The sequence below is a fragment of the Muscardinus avellanarius genome (genome assembly GCF_963383645.1).
Source record: "Muscardinus avellanarius genome assembly, chromosome: 2".
Taxonomy (NCBI): Eukaryota; Metazoa; Chordata; class Mammalia; order Rodentia; family Gliridae; genus Muscardinus; species Muscardinus avellanarius.
In genome coordinates this window covers 1,179,192-1,201,735 of record NC_137787.1, presented here as the reverse complement: position 1 = coordinate 1,201,735, position 22,544 = coordinate 1,179,192, and the positions used below count along the sequence as shown (strand labels likewise).

The 22,544-nt window shown below is 61.7% G+C and overlaps 1 protein-coding gene across 1 annotated transcript; it reads left to right on the top strand.

Annotated features, from left to right (window-relative positions):
- Positions 1-3,711: 3,711 nt before the first annotated feature.
- On the top strand, positions 3,712-12,561 carry RNPEPL1 (arginyl aminopeptidase like 1; the record flags this gene model as incomplete). The annotated part of the gene is made up of 11 exons (XM_080720061.1): positions 3,712-4,167; positions 7,933-8,073; positions 8,550-8,701; positions 9,147-9,263; positions 9,358-9,593; positions 9,706-9,819; positions 10,058-10,170; positions 10,451-10,559; positions 11,304-11,534; positions 11,614-11,756; positions 12,268-12,561. The coding sequence occupies 11 exons, from the start codon at positions 3,712-3,714 to the stop codon at positions 12,559-12,561; spliced, it is 2,106 nt and encodes a 701-aa protein (XP_080576187.1).
- Positions 12,562-22,544: the final 9,983 nt, after the last annotated feature.

Genomic DNA, 22,544 nt, shown 5'->3' with positions numbered 1-22,544 from the left:
ACTCTGATGTGAATTGCAGATGCTGTAGCCATTGGGTAGCTACAGGCAGTGAATAAAGTGCCATAGTGGTGATCATTTCCCTGAGCCGCCTCTTGATTCCATCCTGCCCTCATCCGGAGCCCCAGCTGCTCCTGGGCTCTGCGCTGTGCCTGGGGACCCGGAGGTGCATTGGTGCCACAACCTTGCTGCCTGCGCCACTGAGCCCGGGGCATCCAGAAGCCTGCCCGTCGGCAGCACAGCCCCACTGCCCCTGGAAGTTTGGTTCAGTCACCCCACCCTCAGCCCCTGTTTGCCTAGGAGGAGCCCAAGTGGTGTGGGAAGCCATTAAGGTTTTCCCCTAAAAGAATACTTCTGACTCAGCTGACTGTCCTTCGCCCAGAGTCAACAAGGTTTGAGGTCATAAAGGTTCAAGTAAAAGGTCTGAGAGATCAGGTGGTGATGGCACGAGGGTGCTGATTGACCTACCTGTAATGTATGTGCTTGGGTCTGTATTGTATTCCGGTGGTGGTGGCCCGAGGATATGATTGACTTGTACTCTATTAAAACCTCAAGAAAAACAAACCCATTGTCGGCCCAAGAGAGAATACTGACCCAGGAGTAGTCGTCGACCAGTAGAGATACTGACCCAGGAGCAGGGGTCAGCCAGTAGAGATAGTAGGCTGGCGGCTCCCCACATTAGAATTAAATATTCTTTGAATCAAATTCTAGGAGTTGAATTCATCCTCACGCCTCTCTTCAGAACCCGCACGTTTGCCGCTGGCTCCGGCAGAGCCGCCAGGTGGCCACTTCACTTGGAGAACGAGGCCCTTTTCTCAGCCGGACCCAGAGTTGGGCAGGAAGCTCACTGAGCAAGTGGTTGGGTGCCGCCTCCCCTGTGCTCCTGGGCTTGGGTTGGGTGCTGGCTGTCAGGAATGCGGCCATCCACTTAGCACACCTTGTGGGTCACACCCAAGCCCTGCTCAGTGCCACCTCCCAGCACTGTGCCCCTGCACCACACCCAGTCACGGAGGGCTGTTGGCCTGGCTGGCCCGCCCCGGCTTCTTCCCCTAGGCCCCTGGTGAACCTCTCATCCCCGCCCCCAGCCTAGAGGGTGAGGCTGCCTGCGTCTCCACCAGGCTGGGCTGGGGAGGCTGCTGTGTGTCTGGGGTGGGGCCCCAGGCGGATCTCACCAGCATGTGCAATCTACCCCTGCTCCACCCTCAGTGAGGCCTTCTGGGCCCGCCCCTCTGGGCGGGACACACCCCTAACTGGCCCTGGGAGCCACAGCGCTGGCTCACTGCAGACGCCCCATCCTGCCAGCCCCAGCTCCACCTCCCGCAGGCCCAGCTTCCCCAGGACCTCTCCTGGGGCACAAAGGGCCCCTAGAAGCCATGGCTGTCCTCCCAGCACGCCCGAGCCTGCCCATGCCTGCCCACCTCCTAGCAGGTGAGGCCAGGGTGCCATGACGTGCCCCAAATAGTGGTGCCTGCCGCCTCAGTGCGTGGCATGTCAAGACTACCTCACCACCCCGATCGCCAAAAGGCTGGAGTTTGGGAGCTCCTATGGAAGAAATCCAGGCCGCTGACAGTTTGACTTCCTCTGGGATCAGATTGGAGTTGCAGGGAGAACCTGGCGGCTGAGGGGCCTGGAGAATGCGGCGGACTCCTACAGCCAGGGGGCGCTCCAGAGGGCTGCGGGGCAGGGGCGGGGTCCTCGAGCTGGAGGAGGGCTGGGATGGTGCCGCGGTGGTTTTGCAGTTTGTAGGTCACAAGGCACTTCCAGCAGGCGAGGATATCCTGGTGGGCTCACTTCAGTAGTGCAATGTGTCTTTTGCTCTCTGAAGATTTGCTACATTCTAAACTTGTGTGGAGGCACTCCCATACCCACCTGGAGGAAGAGATGGGCCAGCTCTTCTGATCTGGCAAGGGCAGCCCCATCAGTGCAGAAGCAGTTGTGGGGAGGTGCCCAGGGCTCCCCAGGGGGAGGGATGAAACCCCCAACCCCAGCCCCTAGCTGGCAGGGATGGCAATGGCCCAGCCCGCTGACCAGGCTGCACTCTGGTTCTGCAGCCGCACTGAGACTCCTCTGAGGCCGTCCACCCGGGCCAACACGCCGCGGCTGTCTGAGGGCGTGGAGTGGGATCTCTCCCCCAGTTTGCTTCCCTCTCAAGTTGAGATGCAACACTGAGCCCTGCCTCTGGCTGTGTCAGTCTTGGGCTTCTGGGGAGTTTGGAGTGGGGACCCTATAAGGCAGGCCACATCTCCCTAGGAAAGAGGCTACCTGGGAACCCGAGGAGTGGCAGGACACTGAAGCAGTGCCTCTTTACTTCCCGAGGGTGGGCGGGCCCCTGCATATTACAGATGGGGAGACTGAGTCCAGACCGCTTGAACACTGCCTAGGGCTGATGCTGTAGCCACACATGATAAAGCAGGGATAGGTACAGGGCTGGATGGACCGCAGCCAGAAAGCCCCCTCCCTGAGCACCTGCATTCTCTCTGAGGCTGGCCCAGACACCTCATCCCACAGCCTGTACTGAACATCTGGCAGCCCCCGCCAGGTGAGAAGGCCCCTGCCGGTCTGCAGCCCCATCCCTGAGTCCAGATCTGAGCAGCAGCCAAGGGCCAGTAGAGAATGCAGCTCCAGGCTGGAGTGGAGGTGCACACCTGTTTGTAACCCCAGCATTTGGGAGGCTGAGACAGGAGGATCTAGGTTCACAGCCAGCCTCAGCTACTTAGTGACAACCTCTGCAATTTAGTGAGACCTTGTTTCCAAATAAAGAATAAAAAAAAAAAAGGCTGGGGGTATAGCTTGGAGGTAGAATGCCCCTAGTTTTCATCCCCAGTGCCCCCCACAAAAAAAAACTATAAAAAGGATGTGTGTGTGGCTCAGTAATGCAACTCCACTGAGTTCAAGCCATGGTATCCCTTAGGGGGGAAAAAAAAAATCAAACTCTCCAGAACACTGTCCTCCCGCCGGGCCAGGCAACAGAACTTTCCGTGGGGATGGGGGCCCTGCACCGATCGGTCCATCAGCGTCCCAGCACCACCCCCACGCCGCACAGGGTGGCCGCGGCACCGCCCGCCGAGCTTATCCCACTTAGCCCCGAGCGGCCGCCGAGCAAGGGCTGCCGTGCTGACGGCGCAGCGCGGGGAGGGCCGGCCGCCGGGCTGCCGGGCGAGGGCAGGGCGAGGGCGAGGGCGAGGGCCGGCCGCCGGCCACCGGGCTGCCGGGCGAGGGCGAGGGCGAGGGCGAGGGCCGGCCGCCGGGCTGCCGGGCGAGGGCAGGGCGAGGGCGAGGGCCGGCCGCCGGCCACCGGGCTGCCGGGCGAGGGCAGGGCGAGGGCGAGGGCCGGCCACCGGGCTGCCGGGCGAGGGCGAGGGCGAGGGCCGGCCACCGGGCTGCAGGGCGAGGGCGAGGGCGAGGGCCGGCCACCGGGCTGCAGGGCGAGGGCGAGGGCCGGCCGCCGGCCACCGGGCTGCCGGGCGAGGGCGGGGCAGGGCAGGGCGAGCTCCCCGGCGGGAGACCCGGGCCGCCGCCGCCGCCTTCGCCGCCCGGCCCCGCCCTCGCCCTGCAGCCCGGTGGCCGGCCCCGCCCTCGCCCTGCAGCCCGGCCGCCCACAGCGCCCCCGGCGGCCGGCGGGGCGAGCGGGCGGCTCCGCGACTTCCTGTTGCGCCCGCCCCGCCGCCGCCGGCGCCCCTCGCCGCTGCCCATGGATGTCACCTAGCGCCGGGCATGGCGGCGCAGTGCTGCTGCCGCCCGCCGCCCGAGCCGCCGCCGGCCCTGGACGTGGCCTCGGCCGCCAGCGCGCGGCTCTTCCGCCTGCGCCACCTGCAGCTGGGCCTGGAGCTGCGGCCCGCGGCGCGCGAGCTGGCCGGCTGCCTGGTGCTCGAGCTGTGCGCGCTGCGGCCCGCGCCCCGCGCGCTCGTGCTCGACGCGCACCCGGCCCTGCGCCTGCACTCGGCCGCCTTCCGCCGCGCGCCCGCCGCCGCGCCGCCCTGCGCCTTCGCCTTCGCCGCCCCGGGGCCGCCGCGGCCCGCGCCGCCCGAGCCCGCCGGCGCGCCCCTGGCCTTCCGGCTGGACCCGTTCACCGACTACGGCTCCTCGCTCTGCGTCTCGCTGCCCCCCGAGCTGCAGGCGCACCAGCCCTTCCAGGTCATCCTGCGCTACACCTCGACCGACGCCCCCGCCGTGAGTCCTGCGGGGGGCTCCGCGGGCGGGCTCCGGCCGGGCTGCCGGGCCGGGGCCGTGAGCCTGCACCCTGCACCTGCACCGAGCGAGGGCCGCCTGGCCCTGGAGCCGGCCCGGCCCCCCGGGGCGATCCCCAGCGCTGGCCGCGAGCCCTCAGGAGCGGGCCGGGGGCGGCCTGCAGGTGCTCCGTCCCTGTCTGGGCAGAGAGCCGCCCCCGGCGGGCACCTGCCAAGCCACACACCTGCTGGCGCCTGGCATCGAGGCGTGGGCCGGGGCCGCCAGCCGCCGACCAGCCCCCTGGTGACCTGGGCCTCCGCGGGCTTGGGTGCCAGAATCAGTGCTCTGGCGGTGGAAGGAGGGACAGGTGGCTCCAGAGGGAGGCCCCGGAGAGGCTGTGTGGACCGAGGCTTGGCTCTGGGGCCCCCTGGCCAGCCAGATGGCACGGCGCCGAGAGGGGTGGGCCCCAAGCTCCCAGCAGACGTGCAGGGCACAGGGCACCCCAGCCCAGAGGATGGCCACAAGAGCCAGGGCCTTCGCCCCTGCTCCAGGCTGGCTGCCAGGCTCCAGGTAGTATGGTAGCACACACGTGACCCCCAGCAGTTACCCAGCATACACAGCTCTGGAGGCCCGAGAGTCCACTGGTCACCGCCAGGCACCCAAATGGACAGGCAGCATGCACACAGGAAGAGCCCAGATCAGATGCACACCTGCGGGCCCTGCGGCTCTGCAGGGCCTCCGGCGGGTCCGGCCACCTCACGTTCTCCCCATCCCTGAGGGCTGACAGCTGCTAGCCTGCCAGAGCTCGGCCTGCTGGCCCTGGTGGCCCAGGGCTCTGCAGGTGGCGGGCACACCAGGCTCCTCCCTGGCCTGCACCGGGCAGCACGGACCCTGCGTGCCCATCGTACCCGTAGCTGGCTGTGTGGTGGGGCCAGGACCCTCAGCAGGCTGCCGCCGCCGACATAACCTGTGAGCAGGGCTGGCCCTTGTGTCTGAGCTTCCGATGGCCTGGCCACGGGCCCTTGGTTGCCGCAGGCAGGAAGGGCACTTGTGGTCCCCACAGACTGAGTGGCTCCAGGGCCGCTGGATTGGCCGCGTGTGGAACCAGGTGGCCTCCAGCCTCCAACATCCACCGCTACACATAAGCGCTGCGGGCTTGGGCACTCACCCCCAGCTGGCCTGTGCCAAGCAGGGAGGAGCAGGACTTGTCTGAGCTCCCTGCCAGCCAGCCCCAGTCTCCAGAAGGGGTGCAGATTCTGGGGCCCATGCCCCTTGCACCCCAGTTCTGCAAGAACAGCTTTCTTCCTGCCCTGGGCTGGACTGCTGCTGCGCCCTGGTGCCCACCTCTGGGGGGCTCAGCCCCTTACTCTGAGGGAGGTCTTCGGGCCCCATTGGCCTCTGGGCAGGCCAGAGGGGCTCTGGAGAGGCGCTGCAGGAGTGAGCAGGTGCAGGGGCCCTGGGGGCCTGTGCTCCCTCCATGGCTAAGGAGCAGCTGCGTTGGGTGCACGCCACTCCACTCCTGGGCCTCCGGGTCCAGGGCCCAGAGGGAAGGGAGCTCTTTTGTTTGCTGTGGTAGGGGGACGATTCAGCCAAAAGGCAGTGCAGCAGAGGCCTGTGAACACTGATACAAGGCTGGCCCGGAGAGGCCGCCTCACCAGACCCAGGTCCACCAGAGCGAGGGGCCTGTGGGGCGGGCAGCTCCCAGATCTGGGGGCCCAGGCACGTGACGCCCCCTACGTCTCAGACCATGGGTTTCAGCTGTTCCTATGTCCTAGTCTGTGGGGTTCAGCCCCCCTGGGTCTGGGGTCTAGAGGCAGGCAGGCTCCCTGGGGTCTGAGAGGCGCAGGTCAGGTAGTCCCCCTGGGTCTGGGCTCTGTAGGGCAGTAGCCTCTTGGGTCTGTGGGGCAGCAGCTCCCCCGAGTCTGGGACCTGTGGAGTCTCAGTTCCCCTGGGTCTGGGATGAGCAGATCAGGCAGTCCTGAGTCTGAAGCCTATGGGGTCTCAGTTCCCCAGGGTCTGGGATGAGCAGGTCAGGCAGTCCCCCTGGGTCTGGAATCTATGGGATGTCAGTTTCCCTGGGTCTGGGTTCTGTAGGGCAGTAGGCTCCTGGGTCTGGGGCAGCGGCCCCCCTGGGTCTGGGGTCTGTGGGGTCTCAGCCCCCTGGGTCTGGGGTTAGCAGGTCAGTCAGTCCTGGGTCTGGGGTCTATGGGGCCTCAGTCCCCCTGGGTCTGGGATGAGCAGGTCAGGCAGTCCCCCTGGGTCTGGAATCTATGGGGTGTCAGTTTCCCTGGGTCTGGGCTCTGTAGGGCAGTAGCCTCCTGGGTCTGGGGCAGCAGCCCCCCTGGGTCTGGGGTCTGTGGGGTGTCAGCCCCCTGGGTCTGGGGTTAGCAGGTCAGGCAGTCCCCCTGGGTCTGGGGTCTATGGGGCCTCAGTTCCCCTGGGTCTGGGATGAGCAGATCAGTCAGTCCCCCTGGGTCTGGAATCTATGGGGTGTCAGTTTCCCTGGGTCTGGGCGCTATAGGGCAGTAGGCTCCTGGGTCTGTGGGGCAGCAGACCCCCTGGGACTGGGGTCTGTAGAGTGTCAGTCTCCCTGTGTCTGGGGTTAGCAGGTCAGGCAGTCCTGGGTCTGGGATCTATGGGGCCTCAGTCACCCTGGGTCTGGAATCTATGGGGTGTCAGTTTCCCTGGGTCTGGGCTCTGTAGGGTGGTAGGCTCCTGGGTCTGTGGGGCAGCAATCCCCCTGGGACTGGGGTCTGTAGGGTGTCAGGCTCCCTAGGTCTGGGGTTAGCAGGTCAGGCAGTCCTGGGTCTGGGGTCTGTGGGGTGTCAGCCCCCTGGGTCTGGGGTTAGCAGATCAGGCAGTCCCCCGGGGTCTGGGGTCTGCAGGGTGTCAGCTTGCCAGCTCTGGGCTCCACTGCCCCCATGTCGCGGTTAGGCGTGGCTGTAGACTTGCCCATCTTGGCCGCCTGTCTTGGCGGGCCGGCCGTTGGGTGTCCTTCATCAGCTCAGGAAGGCTGCACTTGGTCACTACAGCGAGTGGGGACAGCTGGCTTGCCGTCACAATCCCGTTGTCCTGGCAGAGGGCAGGGCGGCTAGGTAGGTTCCTCTGGGGGTGGGCCTGCCCACCTTGGGAACACCGGCTCAGCAGCCCTGGGCAGGAGGCTAGCCAGGGGGTGACCTTGGCCCCTGGGGGGGAGCAGGAGGACAGGTTGGCAGAGCAGGCAGCATACCAAGGCCGCCGTGCCCAACGCAGCCCCCCTCAGGTGCTGGCTGCCGCCCTCCCCCACCCGCCCGTGTCCTGAGCCTCACGCCCGGCCTCTGCTCATGCTGCTGCCTGTCCCAGCCACTGGCCGTGGGCTCAGACCCACTCGCTCCCTGCCAGGGGGGGGGGGGCTCTGTTTTCCCACATTCCCACGCTCCTGGCTAGACTGATGGGTGGTCAGCCTGTGGGAGTTGGAGCCTGGTGTGACCTGGCTGTGTCTCAGTTTCCCTTTGAAGGCTCAGGTAATGCCACATGACCATTTTCCTCTCCTCCCCAGGAGGGCGGGGAGACTTCTGGACTGCCCACTGGGGTATGGCTTCCTGCTGGAGAGAGGGCCGGTCCTGGAGACTAGTGGAGGCCCACTCTGGGTCCATAGCTCTGCTGTCCCCACCTGGGGAAGGGCAGCGAAGACCACAGGAGTCCAGGGAGCAGCGAGGCGTGTGGCACCCAGCCCCCTCTCCCCGGGCCCAAGCCCGAGCCCCCCGCTGACGCTCTGCCCTCCTGCAGATCTGGTGGCTGGACCCGGAGCTGACCTACGGCAAGGCCAAGCCCTTCGTCTTCACGCAGGGCCACTCAGTGTGCAACCGCTCTTTCTTCCCTTGTTTTGACACACCCGCCGTCAAATGCACCTACTCTGCTGTGGTCAAGGTCGGGGCCCACCTTTGCCTCCCTGGGTGCTGCGGGAGGGCACACTCCTGCCTCCTCCTCACGATCGCCTGCCTGGGCTGTGGCCCCAGGTGTCCTACGGAGCCCACCTCCCGAGTGTGCTGAAGGGATCCCAGGGTCCCTGTTCTCAGAGCTGCGGGGTGCGGGTGGGGACCTGGGTCACAGCCCTTCCCAGCTGGGATGAGAGCGTGGTAGACTGGGAGCTTGGGGTTCGAGGGAGTGTGGGACGAGGGCTCTGAGTGGATGAGAGGCCCCCTGATGGGGACATGGCCCTCTGACCCAGCTGGTGGGACACGGGGTTCCCTTACCTGGGTTGTGGGGTCCCTGCTGGGGGATGTTGGTTCCCTGATGGGTTCCTGATCACAGATACAGGGTTCCCTGACTCGGGTTGTGAGGGTCCCTGCTCTGGGAAGTGGACACCCTGCCTGGGCCCTGGGCCTCACCCAGCCCGCTTGCAGGCCCCATTGGGGGTGCAGGTGCTGATGAGTGCCACCCGGAGCACGTACGTGGAGGAGGAAGGTGTCTACCACTTCCACATGGAGCACCCCGTGCCCGCCTACCTCGTGGCCCTTGTGGCCGGAGACCTCAAACCAGCAGACATCGGGCCCAGGTAGGGTGTCCGCACCCTGCTGCTGCTGCAGTCCAGGGCAGTCAGGGCCTGAGGGAGGGCTCCCACAGCCCCTGCCAGGCTCCGAGTGAGCCAGCCCATGCCGCGAGGCCAGCTGTGCCCCTGGCTTGTGGTCACCCCAGGTCATTGCCACCAGGCCCCTCAGAGCAGACCGCCGCCTGCGCCCAGGCCTGTCTCCACGCCAAAGCCACACGCAGCCGTGCGCCCACACCCTCAGCCTCGCAGGTTCCTTCAGCCTAGGGGCAGAACAGACTGCTGACCACTCGGGACACAGCCCACCCCTGCTCGGGGAAGGGCCAGCGTGGCCCCCCATTCGGGGAGGTGGGCTGGGGTGGGGTCGGCCTGGCTGGTGAGGCAGGGAAAGGGCCTGGCAGGCTGAGTGCGGCCTGCCACGCTGGTAAGCCTCCCCTCCTCTCCCCCATGACAGGAGCCGCGTGTGGGCTGAGCCTTGTCTCCTGCCCATGGCCACCAGCAAGCTGTCCGGGGTGGTGGAGCAGTGGCTGAGCGCGGCCGAGCGGCTGTATGGGCCGTACATGTGGGGCAGGTACGCCCCTGCACCCTCCTCCAGGGAGGAGGCCACGCTCCCCCAGGGAAGGGCAGGTGCCTGACGCCCGCGCTCACCCGTGGCCCCGGCGCAGGTACGACATCGTCTTCCTGCCCCCGTCCTTCCCCATCGTGGCCATGGAGAACCCCTGCCTGACCTTCATCATCTCCTCCATCCTGGAGAGCGACGAGTTCCTGGTCATCGACGTCATCCACGAGGTGGCCCACAGCTGGTTCGGCAACGCGGTCACCAATGCCACGTGGGAGGAGATGTGGCTGAGCGAGGGGCTGGCCACCTATGCGCAGCGCCGCATCACTACGGAGACCTACGGTACTGTCTGGGCGGGCAACCAGCGGTGCGGGGCCCGGGGCCTGGCCTGGCACAGGAGGGCTGCGTCCAGGTGCGGCTCCGACGCCCCTGCCTTCTCGTACCTCCCCACCAGGTGCAGCCTTCACCTGCCTGGAGACGGCCTTCCGCCTGGACGCCCTGCACCGGCAGATGAGGCTCCTCGGGGAGGACAGTCCAGTCAGCAAGCTGCAGGTCAAGCTGGAGCCAGGTGCCCACTCCCGCCATCCCTCAGCCTCCCTGCCTGCCTCCAGCTCGCTCTAGCGGGCCCTTCCTGTCCCTGAGGCGCCCTCAGCCCAGGCTTCCTGCACCCGCCTCTGAGCTCTGGTCACCATGACACGTAGGCCCTGGGCTTCCCCAGCCCATGGGTTCTCATCCGGATGTGCGGGGGGCAGCGGCCCTCCCTTCCCCGCACCTCGAGGCCACCCTGACACGGCGTTCCCCTGCAGGAGTGAATCCCAGCCACCTGATGAACCTCTTCACCTACGAGAAGGGCTACTGCTTTGTGTACTACCTGTCCCAGCTGTGTGGAGGCCCTCAGCGCTTTGACGACTTTCTCCGCGTATGTAGATTGTCCCTGTCACCTGCCTGAGCCTGCCCCAGCTTGCCCGGCCACCCTTGTCCTGGGCCCAGCAAGGCCGACCTGCTGGTGTGCAGCCTCCCTCTCCTCCCCTCCCCCCGTTCGGACCACTCAGCAGGGCCTGCGGGAAGGGGTGTCTGCCTTTGCCCCGCCGGGCTGAGCTCGCCCAGGGTGCGCACCCTGAGGCCCTGCGCAGGCCCAGCTCTGGTGGGGCTGGGACACCGGCCCTTACACCGTTGAGGCCCTGCCCTCCATCACACAGGCCTACGTGGACAAGTACAAGTTCACCAGCGTGGTGGCCCAGGACCTGCTGGACTCCTTCCTCAGCTTCTTCCCCGAGCTGAAGGAGCAGAGCGTGGACTGTCGGGCAGGTGAGGCCAGCTGCCCAGCAGGCCTGGGGCGCCATGGTGCGAGGGTATGGGGGGCTCTGTTAGAGGAGGAACCCATCGGTTCACGGCCCCTCCTCTAGGTAACCTGGCTGCCCCAGGCTGGTACCCTAAGGGCAGAGAGAAGGGAGGGGACTCCCTGAGCCAAGCTCTGCTTGCACTGCACCCGGGGAGCCAGTTGGCTCCGCTCCTGCATCTCCTTTGAGGGCATCCTGGGCTTGGGGGCCAGGGAAGGGCCCAGAGGGACCTGAGGGGCAGGGAGAAGCCAGACTTGCTGGAAGGCAGTGAAGGGCAGCTGAGAGAGCTGGGATGGTGAGCCTGCGATGTGGAAGGTACATACGTGTACTAAGGGTTTGGAGACCTCCGTGCAGCTGCCGCTTACATTGCTTCAAAACAAGAGGCCATTTTCCACACTTGCACCCCCATGCCGAGGCTGGGTTTGAAGCACTTCACTGTCCTGTAACCAGGCAGGCGTGGAGGGATGGGGTCTCTGCCACCAGTCCAAGCCGTCTGGCTCCGTGTCCCTCACAAGAGCCCCCTAATGGCTTCAAGTGGCAGGCATGGCAGGAGCTGATCCCAGCTCTGAACTGCCCATGTCCCTGGGTGCCTTGGGCCTGGAACCGACCACCTGCCCAGGGATACCCTCAGGGCCTTGGGACTCCAGGGTGGGCGGGTAGCTCGGGGGCCACCCCAGCCTGAGAGGGGACCCCAGTCTGCTTCTTCCTGCAGGGCTGGAGTTTGAGCGCTGGCTCAATGCCACGGGCCCGCCGCTGGCCGAGCCAGACCTGTCTCAGGGGTCTAGCCTGACCCGGCCCGTGGAGGCCCTCTTCCAGCTGTGGACTGCAGAGCCCCTAGAGCAGGCAGCTGCCTCGGCCAGTGCCATCGACATCTCCAAGTGGAGGACCTTCCAGACGGCCCTCTTCCTGGACCGGCTTCTGGACGGGTCCCCACTGCCACAAGGTGAGTCCCACAGCCGACAGGGGAGGCCCAGGGAGGGGCCCGGGCGCCGGCCTGGCGCTGACCGCCCACCGGCCCGCAGAGGTGGTGATGAGCTTGTCCAAGTGCTACTCCTCCTTGCTGGACTCGATGAACGCCGAGATCCGCATCCGCTGGCTGCAGATTGTCGTCCGCAACGACTACTATCCTGACCTCCACCGGGTGCGGCGCTTCCTGGAGAGCCAGGTGTGGCCATCTGTGTGGGGTCATGGCTTGGGGGGTGGCCACACCTCAGGGGCCCGGCCCCTCCTTACAGGCCCAGACACCCTGGAGAACGGGGATGTGGGGTCTGCCTGGGAAGCGAGGAGGCCAGGCCAGGCTCAGAGCAGCCTGGACCTGCCAGTCCTTAGGCTACAGAGAGGCCAGCTGGGAGCTGGCGCCCACAGGTCTCTGCTCACATTGGCCTTGAGCTGGCTGGGCCTCTGGCCTGTGGGCAGTCAGCTCCCAGTTCTGGGCACATGGGTGCCCAGGTGCCTGAGACAGTGGCTCAGGGTCCAGGCCGTAGGCCCTGGTTCTGTTCCCAGCGGTGCCCCCCCTCCCGCCCCAAGCTTGGAGTGCTGATGTTGGGGAGAGCCTGCCTGTGGGCCTCAGGCCATGCTCAGGGCCCTGCTGAAGCTGGGCAAGTCTAGGGACAGAGATGTCCCACTGGGGGTGGCAGAGAGGTCGAGGGAGCCCGTGTGACCTGGCGCTCTCACAGATGTCGCGTATGTACACCATCCCACTGTACGAGGACCTCTGCACTGGCGCCCTCAAGTCCTTCGCGCTGGAAGTCTTCTACCAGACGCAGGGCCGACTGCACCCCAATTTGCGCAGAACCATCCAGCAGATCCTGTCCCAGGGCCTGGGGCCCAGCGCCGAGCCCAGCGCCGAGCCCAGCCCTGAGCTGGGCAGTGCGGGGGCGGACACGGACTCGGACTCACCGGCCCTGCTGCTCGGGGACGAGGCCCCCAGTGGTGCCATCTCTCTCAGGGATGTCAACGTGTCCGCCTAGCCCGATGGTGGGCCAACTCTCAACCTCCCAGACACCAAGATTGTGCCTTCTGTGGTCCGGGCCGCCATGACTGCGCCTCGGCTCTAGCCACGAGCTCTGCCCGGGCCCAGGCCCTCTGTGGGGTCTCCCTGCTGGGCCCACCCTGTCCCAGCTCTCCTGCACTGCAGCCGGGGTGCCAGCCCCTGCCTCCACCTCCACACTGAGCCCGCTGGGCCCGGACACAAACCCCTGCTGGCGCTGCACCTGGGTGCCACGGCCCTCCACGGCCCCGTGCTCGCGGCAAGTGCCACACTGTGCCTTACACCTGCCAGGAGGCCCAGGCTGCACTGCCCCAGAAGCCTGCCTCCTCGCAGAGCCCAGCACCCCACCCCGGGGCTGGCGGCCTTGGCCAGCCCCTGGAAGAGGGGCAAGAACACAGACCCTCAGTATGGGGCGAGGCATGAGCAACCTTGGCCTCACCCCCTCCACAAATGGGTCCAGGCCCCAGAGGCCTGTGGGGCCGTGACCTGTGCTCACAGCTTCCTGGGGTGGTGGCGCACCTGCCTTTCCCCAGGGAAAGGGTGGTGCTGCTCTCTGAACCCACCTGCAGGGAGGCAGCTGGCTGGGGCGTTCCTCCAGGGACTGCTGCAGTGGGGCATGATGGCTGTCCCATTAAACCTCCACACTGCAGATCTGCCTTCCCTCCCTGTTCTCCCAACCTGTCCTCTGTGCCTGGCCAGTGCCCAAGGGCAGGAGCCCAGGCTAGGGGCCCACAGGCAGGCCTCTCCAGCTCTCCCTGCCCCGTGGTCATACCTGGGTCAGGGCACAGCCTCCTCGGGACGTCAGAGGCCCTCGTCACCCCAGAACTGGGCCTCTGGCTGGGCACTAGTCCTGCCCCAGCTGGAGCACATGGAGGCAGGGTAGTGGGGACGTGTCTGGGAAGGTTGTGGAAGGACTGTCGCCAGAGTGGCAGGCTGCGGGGAGGGTAGGTCCTGGCCTTCCTACAGCCAGGGGCCCCCTAGCTTCACAAAATGGCAGGGGGCACCAAGCCTCACAGTCACCCAGGACTCAGGCCGTCAGCAGGGCTGCCATCTGAGACCATGCAGAACTCCTGCAGTCTCCCACCTGGGTGACGCCATGACCTGGTGGTGACATTGGCCCAGCCCACTGTCCAGACCCAGCCGCGCTCTTCTCTGGCCGAGAGCTGGGCAGAGCAGGAGGTGGGGGCAAGCAGCCCGAGGCTGCCCACTGTTCAGCCCACTGGCCACCAGTTGTCCTGTTCACACTTCCCTGTGCAGACTCTACCTCAGTGCTGGTGAGGCCCCATGTCTTCCAGGGAGGCAACCCAAGGGTCACCCCCTCACCCCAGCAGGGACTGGGAGCATCTGGGTCAATGCCAGCCTGCCCTGGTTCTGCATGCCACCACTGGAGGTGTGAGCTCTCCAAGGAGTCCTGGGTTCCGGCCTTCCTTGATACTGCCTCCTCCAGCTTGCAAACCTGGGGTGTCTTGCCAAAGGCTGCCCATAGTTAGGTGTGGTGGTGCAGGTACATGCCTGTAATCCCAGTACATGGGAGGCAGGATCACAGGTTCGAGGACAGCCTCAGCAAGTCAAGATTCTCATCAACCTAGCAAGACCCTGTTTTTTAAAAAAAACTAAAAAATAGGGTATTTCTAACTGAGGGTATAGCTTGGAAGTAGAAGGCCCTGGTTCAATCCCCAGTACCACACACACTCACCAACAAAATGCAGTCTGTGACCAGTAGGCACTGCCAAATGTTTCCCACGACAGCACCACTGTTTGCCGGTGACTGCAGCCCGCCTGGCCATATCACAAGGCCCATGGTTACTTAGGCAGCCCCCTCCTAGGGACCAACCTCAGAGAGGCTGAAGTGTGCCCTGGCCACGATGCCCGTACTAGCATGGCAGGTCCAGCTGGAGCCAGAGGAAGGGGAGTGGCTCCACGGGGACTGGGGGAAGAGGACCCCATGCTCCAGGCGCTGTGCTGGGGGTACAGAAGCTGTGGGGGATTGTGCTGGTAGTGGGGTGTGGGGAGGGGCTTGAGCCACCTCTGTTCACCTACCCGGGGCATAGAAGTGAGATATTTGGTGAATGTGGGGGAATGTCTGCACTTCAGAAGAATAGGGACTAGCCGGGCGTGGTGGTGCACGCTTGTAATCCCCGCGCTTGGGAGGCAGAGACAGGAGGATCGCGCAGGTTTGAAGCCAGCTGCGCGCCCTGGCTTAGGAGACCCTGTTTCCAAATTTTAAAAAAATGTAAAAATAGGTCTGGGAGTGTAGCCCGGAGGAAGAAGGGCTTCCAGGAACCCCAGTACCACCAAAAAAGGAGTAGGGACTAGCTGGGCCGAGGAGCCAGGAGGTGATACTGGGAAAGGGAGCAGGCCTGATGGGAGAAGAGTCTTCCGCTTAGGCAGGCTGGGGCAGCAGTGCGGGTGGGGAGGCGGTGGGTCTGCAGTGCAGTCCCTGCCTCCTGGAGCCCCTCCAGCCCCACGTCCAGATAGTTTTCTTGGTTCCTCAGGCCACGTAGTGGGCAGCCAGACATGTCCCAGGTGCTTCTGTCCCACCCTGCTCTCACTGGGACTCACTCTTGGCGCCCACCTCCTAAGGCCAGAGGCTTTGGACAGGATGAAGGGAACTGTGGGTGGAGTAAGGCCCAACTGAAAGCCGGCTACCTGGGATAGTTCCCGCGGCGAGAGGATTCAGCAACCAAGCTTGCATCCAAGGGGAAAGAAGCCAGTCAGAGACCTTGGAATTGTTTGTTTGCCGTACTGGGAATGGAACCCAGGGGCATTCTACCTCCAAGCTACACCCCCAGCCCTAGTTTTTATTCTTTATTTTGAAACAGGGTCTCTCACTAAGTTGCAGAGGGCCTCATGAAGTGGCTGAGGCTGTCTGCAAACTGTGATCCTCCTGTCTCAGCCTCCCGAATGCTGGGATTACAAGCGTGGGCCACCACACCAGGCTTGGAATTTTAATTTAATTTAATTTATTGTGGTACTGGGGATTGAATCCAGAGGCATTCTACCTCTGAACTGCACCCCCAACCTTTTTTTTTTTTTTTCAGAACTGGGGATAGAACCCAGGAGCATTCTACCTCTGAGCTACACCCCAGCCCTATTTTTTATTTTTGTTTTGAAACAGGGTTTCACTAAGTTACCTCACTAAGTAGCTGAGGCTGGCAGCAAACTTGTGATCCTCCTGTCTCAGCTTCCCCGAGTACTAGGCTTAAAGCATGCGCCACCAGGCCTGCTGAGACCTTGAAATTTTTAAAAGGCAATTATCAAAAGAAAATGCAAACTCAGCAGAGTGGCCCCAATGAAGAGGGGATTCATGGGCTGGAATGTCAAGACGAGGAGTGTTCCAAGAGACAGCAGAGTTTCTTTAACAGGGAAAGATTAAAGGAAGAGTGACGGAGTAGACTTTGCTAGGACGCGGGTCGTGGGGATACAACACTGCTTCACGGAGCGCACCTAAGGCAGCTCCTCTCCACACCCAGGGTCAGGCACCCGGTCCCCACCGAGGCACCTCCATCTCCCCGCAGACCTGCCCAGCGGCCAGACATCTGGCACCCCACCCTCAGGTGCTACGGGGAGGTCTCCCTGACAAAGACTTCTTTACCAAGAGGAGCCTGATGCCAGCTGCCCAGGCTATGGCTCCTTCGCTCTCTGACTAATCACCTGGGAGACGCTGAGGACAGAAGCCAAGAGCAGAGGCAGCTGAGTGTGGGGCTTGGCAGGGACGTGCCACTCCTGGGGAGCGTGGTGACGCCGTGGGCAGAGCCACCAGCAGGCCAGGGCAGAGCCAGGCAATCACTACCAACCGCAAGGCCCAGGAGTGTCCAAAATCACTGCGCAAACAGAGAAAGCCCACCATCTGAAGCAGGTCCAGCACCCAGGCAGGAACTCATGAAATAGGACACCACAGGGACAGAAGCCAACGGGGACTATCTGCATGATAATCACGATAAAGCCTGAGGACCATGACGCCTTGGGACGGCAACAGGTACAGATCTCTATAAGGTACGGAACCCAGGGGCATTCTACCCCCGAGCCACACCCCCAGCCCTATTTTTTATTATTTATTTTGAAACAGGGTCTCATTGAGTTGCAGAGGGCCTCACTAAGTAGCTGAGGCTGGTGTCGCCCCGCCTGGCAACATATGTCCTTTTTTTTTTTTTTTTTTTTTTTTTTGGTGGTACTGGGGAGTGGAACCCAGAGGCCTTCTACCTCTGGGCTATACTCCCAGACCTATTTTACATTTTATTTGGAAACAGGGTCTCACTAAGTTGCTGAGAGCCTCACTAAGTAGCTGAGGCTGGCTTCGAACCTGTGCGATCCTCCTGTCTCAGCCTCCCAAGCGCGGGGATTACAAGCGTGCCCACCACGCCTGGCTGTGTTCTTTCTTAATTGGGGAAAAAACCCACAAGACTTAATTGAAAATATCAACAACAAAAATATTGTGCGCTGTGGTGGGCAGAAGGAGCTGGAGCTGCCTGGTTTGCAGCGCCCCCTCTAGGCTGCTGGCCTTCCTACACTATGGCCCAAGCCTCCGTCTGAGCCCTCTGACGCTAGGCTCCTCATTCCTAAAACAGGACAGGATCACCTAGCTGGGGGACCCATGAGGATCACACAGATCCAGCGGCTTGGCGCTTGACCCGTCGTCCCTTGGGGCTGCCCAGCTGGGCCCCTCCCTCCCCTGGAGAATGCGCTCCAGGTTGCAGGAAAGACAGAGAGGGTCCCTGTCCCAGCCTTGCTAGGAGATGCCTCCAGCCAGAACCTTGAGGCGGGAAAGGGGAGAGGCCAACTCCCAGGACTGCCCACCACCGCACCCCCGAGAAAGTCCACAGAGGGCAGCCCAGGCTTGGTCACCGCCCATCCGCAGAAGCCCAGAACCCCGTCGCTGACTAGCACCACCCCTGGACAGCACTGGCACCCATAGCCAGGCCCATGCCTGCTGCGTCCCTGCTTCCTCCTTCAGTCCTCAGCACCGCCCGTCGACACTGCAGGAAGCTGTAGACAAGGGGACAGAGGCTCGGAGAAGGGCCAGGACACTTGCTGGACAGGGCCAAATGGCCTTTGCCTCAGAGCATGGGGCTCTGGACGCCAGGGCTGCTGCCCTCGAGGCCAGGCCTAGGTGTGCCTGGTGACAGGCAGCCCTCGGGCTGGCTGAGGTGGGGACGCAGGGGAAGTCAGCACTTGCCTCCCACTGCCCGGGGCCGCCCGAGCATCCAGAGACAAGGTTCTTGGGTGGGTGGCCGCTGGGCTGCTGGGGGCGGGGTCTGCACAGCCCCCTGCAGGTCACAGTGATGTCCCCGACTAAGTGCAGGGCAAGTGTTCCTCCAACGCCGCTCTCTGTTCTGTGAGCTTCCTAAACTGACAGGGCTCACAGTGTCTTCTAATCTGCAGGGCTTGCAGGCCCCTTGGCCCCTTTCACCACCGCCAGCACCCACAACTCCCTGAGTAATGGGACTAGTCACCAAGCGCCTTTGGAGAAACCAAATCTCTCCTCCCGTGCTGCCCTGGCCGCGGCTCCTGGCCGACTCCCTCTTACAGAGCTCCCAAGTGAGAGTGCTCTTAAACTGCAGACAAGCTGTCTCTGCCTCACCCCTAGCCCTGGCTTCTCACCTCTGGGTCCACACAGGCCCTCCTGGAGGCGGGGCCACACCCTCAGCAGGCCCCGCCCGCCCAGCCACACCCTCTGCCAGCCGCCTGCAGCAGTCTTCAGACACTGCCAAGCTCTGGTGCCCACCCCCTGGAGAGCTGGAGCTCAAGTTCCCTCCCGCGACCGGGAGCCCTACAGTGTGTGAAGTGAGGGGATGAGGGCCGCCTCTGAGGCGGGCAGGAGACACCGGCCGCCTCCAGTCTCCATGTCTCTTGGTGCAGGGGACGGAACCCAGGCCATTCTACCTCCAGGCGGCACCCTCAGTCCTCTTTTTTTTTTTTTTTTTTTTTTTTTACTTTTTCTGCTGAAATAGGGTCTCAGTATTGAAGGGGAATGTGCCGGGTTTGGGAAAATTGCTTTGGTATTAATTTCAAAATGTAAAAAGTAAAAATGTAAAAATGGGTGCTGCCAGGCGTGCAGGCAGCTGTTATAATGCAGAGTCCCCTCACCAAAGTGACCAGCACGTACACAGAAGAGTGGAGCCCAGGGCCTTCATATTTTAAAGACAAGTTTACATAAGTAACTTCTAGCACGTAGGCTAAAATTCCCCAAGGACATGGGAGGCCGCTACAGGCCTTTGTCTAGGGGGAGGATACCATTGACTCTGACTTTGTTAACCAAGTAACACATCTTGGTCACAATAAAGGCTTGGGCTTACACCAGAGATAATGGGGCAGCCCACACCTGCAGCAGGGCGGGAAGAAGGCTTTTGGTCAAGCTGGATGGGAGCCGGAACCTCAGTCCTATCAAAAGGCCTTCTAGATAATGGCTAGACCACACCTGGTCAGGTCAGAGCAGATGGAAAGACCACTGGTTTGTTGTTTTGTTTGTTGTTATTTTGGTACTGAGGATGGAACCCAGGGCATTCTACCTCCAAGCTACAACCCCAGCCCCATTTTATATTCTTATTTTGAAACAGGGTCTCAAGAAGTTGCAGAGGGCCTCACTAAGTAGCTGAGGCTGTCCACAAACCTCGATTCTCTTGTCTCAGCCTCCCAAGAAAGACTACTGGTTAAGCAAGAAGAGAGATAATGAATCTATAAAAACTTCAGTGTCTTACCTTCAAGGCACTCCACGATGTCTGTCTCTCTCTCTAATGTAGTGCTTTGATAACTATCCCTTCTTTCTACCTTTGTAATAATAAAAATCGCTTAAGCTCGCAGTAGTATAGTTCTGGCTTTTTTTTTTTCTGAATTAGCTAAGAACAAGAACCCGCATGCTCAACACTGACCCCGTTACAACTAAGTTGCGGAGGCTGGCCTCAAACCTGTGATCCTCCTGTCTCAGCCTTGAAAGTAGGGGAACCACCACCATACCTGGGGCCACTTTCCCTTTTTTATTGGATTATCTGCTCTGGGAGTAACCAGCTGTTGTATCCAGAGTTATCTAGAAATGAGAGACTCGAGAGCCAAAGGGAAATGTGCCAATTGAAGTTTTTATTAGCTGGCCAGCGGCGGAGCCCTCAGTCTAAAATCAGACCAGAGGGGTGCCCCAACTGGCCGGGGTGGGGGGCTTATAAGGAATAAGCGAGCAGGTTTACAGAAGTGGAAGGTTGCAAGTTAGTGTCTGGGGGACCAGGTGCTGGGTTGGGCTCCGCCCAAGGTCAGCGGGTGGAGGAGAGGGACACAGGAATTTCAGGCAGGAGATAAACCATTAGCATAGGGCAGGGGAGTCGTCCTCCAGCAAAATACAAGGTTAAACTTTTAGATCAGCAGCTTACAATAGAAGGGGAGACAAAATGGAGTCAAGGGGGACAAAAGGGGGTCTCTTCTGCTTCCACACAGCCACTCTGTTGCAAAAATGCTGGAGACCCTCACAGGGGTCCGCATGGAGAAGAAGTCGTTCCTGCGAATCTGGGGTTGGTTCTCCAGCCCCCGCGCAGTCTTCGGAGTTCAGCTCTGGCCTGACATTTTTTATTTTAATCTTTTCAAAGATTCTGAGGCACGGCCACTCACTTGAGCTGTTCCTGAACCCTGACCAACAGAAGCTGTGATGTTGGTAGGATTTCTCTTTTGTGTGTGTGGCACTAGAGATTGAAGCCAGGGGCATCCTACTTCTAAACTACACTCCCAGCCCCAATTTATTTTTTATTTGGAAACAGAGTCCCACTAAGTTGTTAATGGCCATGCTAAGTCACTGAGGCTGGCCTCAAACCTTCAATCTTCTTGTCCCAGTTTCCCAAGTACTGGGATTACCAGCCTGTGCCGCCATCCCAGGCAGTGTTGGTAGTTTTTTTTGTTGTTTTGTTTTTGGTGGTACTGGGGATGGAACCCTTTTGCCTCCGGGCTACACTCCCAGACCTATTTTTTTTAATATATATTTTATTTGGAAACAGGGTCTCTTAAGCCAGCGAGGCTGGCTTCGAACCTGCACGATCCTCCTGTCTCTGCCTCCCAAGCATGGGGATTACAAGCGTGCACCACCACGCCCGGCGTGTTAGTAGTTTTGAGCCACCAAGTTTAGGGGTAGCTCATGCAGGAGTAAATAATCAGAAATGCCTTACTACAGTGAAAGACCTAATTCAAAATTACTCCAACAGTGAAGCTGCATGGAGAGGACCATGGCCAGGAGACCCGAGGTGCAGTGGCTCTGGGTCTGCCAACTAGGGGCTCAAGGGCACTGCCAGAGAGCAGGCTCATGCTGTCTTTCTGCTCTGGGTTCCCAGCATACCAGAATATTCTATCGCCAGGCTTGGCCTCTTGTGGTTGCAAACTGAATGCAGCCATTTCTTCCTCTTTTCTGGCACTGGGAATTGAACCCAGGGGCATTCTACCTTTAAGCTACAATCCCAGCCCTACCTTTATTTTTATTTGGAAACAGGTCTCCCTAGGTAGATGAGAAACTCACTACTTGCTGGGATTGTCCTCGAACCTGAGATCCTGTCTCAGCCTCCCAAGGAGAGAGATTACAAGCATGTGCAACCACACCCAGCTGCCAGTGTAGCAGCGTCTAGCATTCCATCCATACACACTGGCATCCAGAAGCTGGAGGAGGATGTGCCCCTCAGACTTTCTGTGGACTGAAGAAAGGCCCTACTGGCAGCCCTGACTCCCCTCTGAACTTCTGACCTTGGAACTAGGGAAGACATCAGACGCCGAGGTGACTTTAGCTGCCAGGAACCAAGAATTGCAGTCAGGGTTCTTGTTGCTAAGGAAAGGGGCAGCAGTGTGTGGCGCCCCAGTGGGACGTGGCAAGCCCTGTGCCTCCAGCCCAGTACAGGTCCCGTCTTCTCTTCCGGCTGTCATTGTCTGTCCTTTATCAGGGGCACCTAAGGTCTTCCCTCCCTATGGCTGGGCTTACCACCTGCTCCCCACCTCTTACTGTGGGCAATTTTAAGGCAGGACACTTGTCTTCAATCTCTGTACCTCCGTAAGAACGTAATGACCAGCACGAGGACCTCACTGTCACCCACTGAACTAATGGGGACAAGAGGGTTCAGAAGAGGATTCTCTTGGCTGAGGAAGTCAGGGAACACGCCCTTGAAAAACAAGGGAGTCATCCAGAGAGAGGGGGTGGCATGGTGGCAGACAGGGCACAGATCCCACTGGGCCCCTAGCACCCATGGGCACGGAAAGGAAGGGCAAGACGTGTGTGGTGGACAGTCCTTTGCTGGGAGTGGGGTCGCTGTAGACTGGTATGGTGAGAGGAATGTCCGTCTTGCAGCCCTCGAACAACACTGTGACATGAGGTGGTGTTCCTTGTGTGAAAGCTCAAGGCTTTTAGGCCACAGGCCCAGCCCATGGCTGTGGGGGCCGGTGTCAAGAACCTGCTACCCCTGTGCCCCTTCTACTCCACCACCCTCAGCTGCTTCCCACCCTTCCTGGAACCCCGGAAGCCACAGGCTCCACTGTTTAGGGCTGGGCACGAGAAAGAAGGGAATGCTCTAGAAACTGGCCAAGGGAGCACTGTGCAGCCTGGGGCAGTGGGCAGGGCCATGGGACCCAAAGGGAAAGAGTGGGGGCAGGGCAACCAAAGAGCTGCTTCAACGCCATCTCTGGCTAAAGCGCAAACAGCACCAGTCACTATCATCCCGCTGGCCTGGACGGCCGCCCACCAGCAGCAGCAGTCTCCTGGCCCCTTCCAGATCCCGGGGCCTGGCTCTGGGCATAGGCCCAGCCCTGCCATGTTTATGGCGCCAGGAAGCTGCTTGTTCTCCAGAGCCTGTTGGCACGGGTAAGTGGCACAGCAAAAACCTTCCATGACCTGGATCCTGGGCTAGCCCCAGCTCTGCTAAACACCCCTATGTGTCCCCAAGGGAAACCAATCACCCAGAACCCAGAACAGGAAGATATTTGACTCTTTTAGGACATCCGGGATAAGCAAGG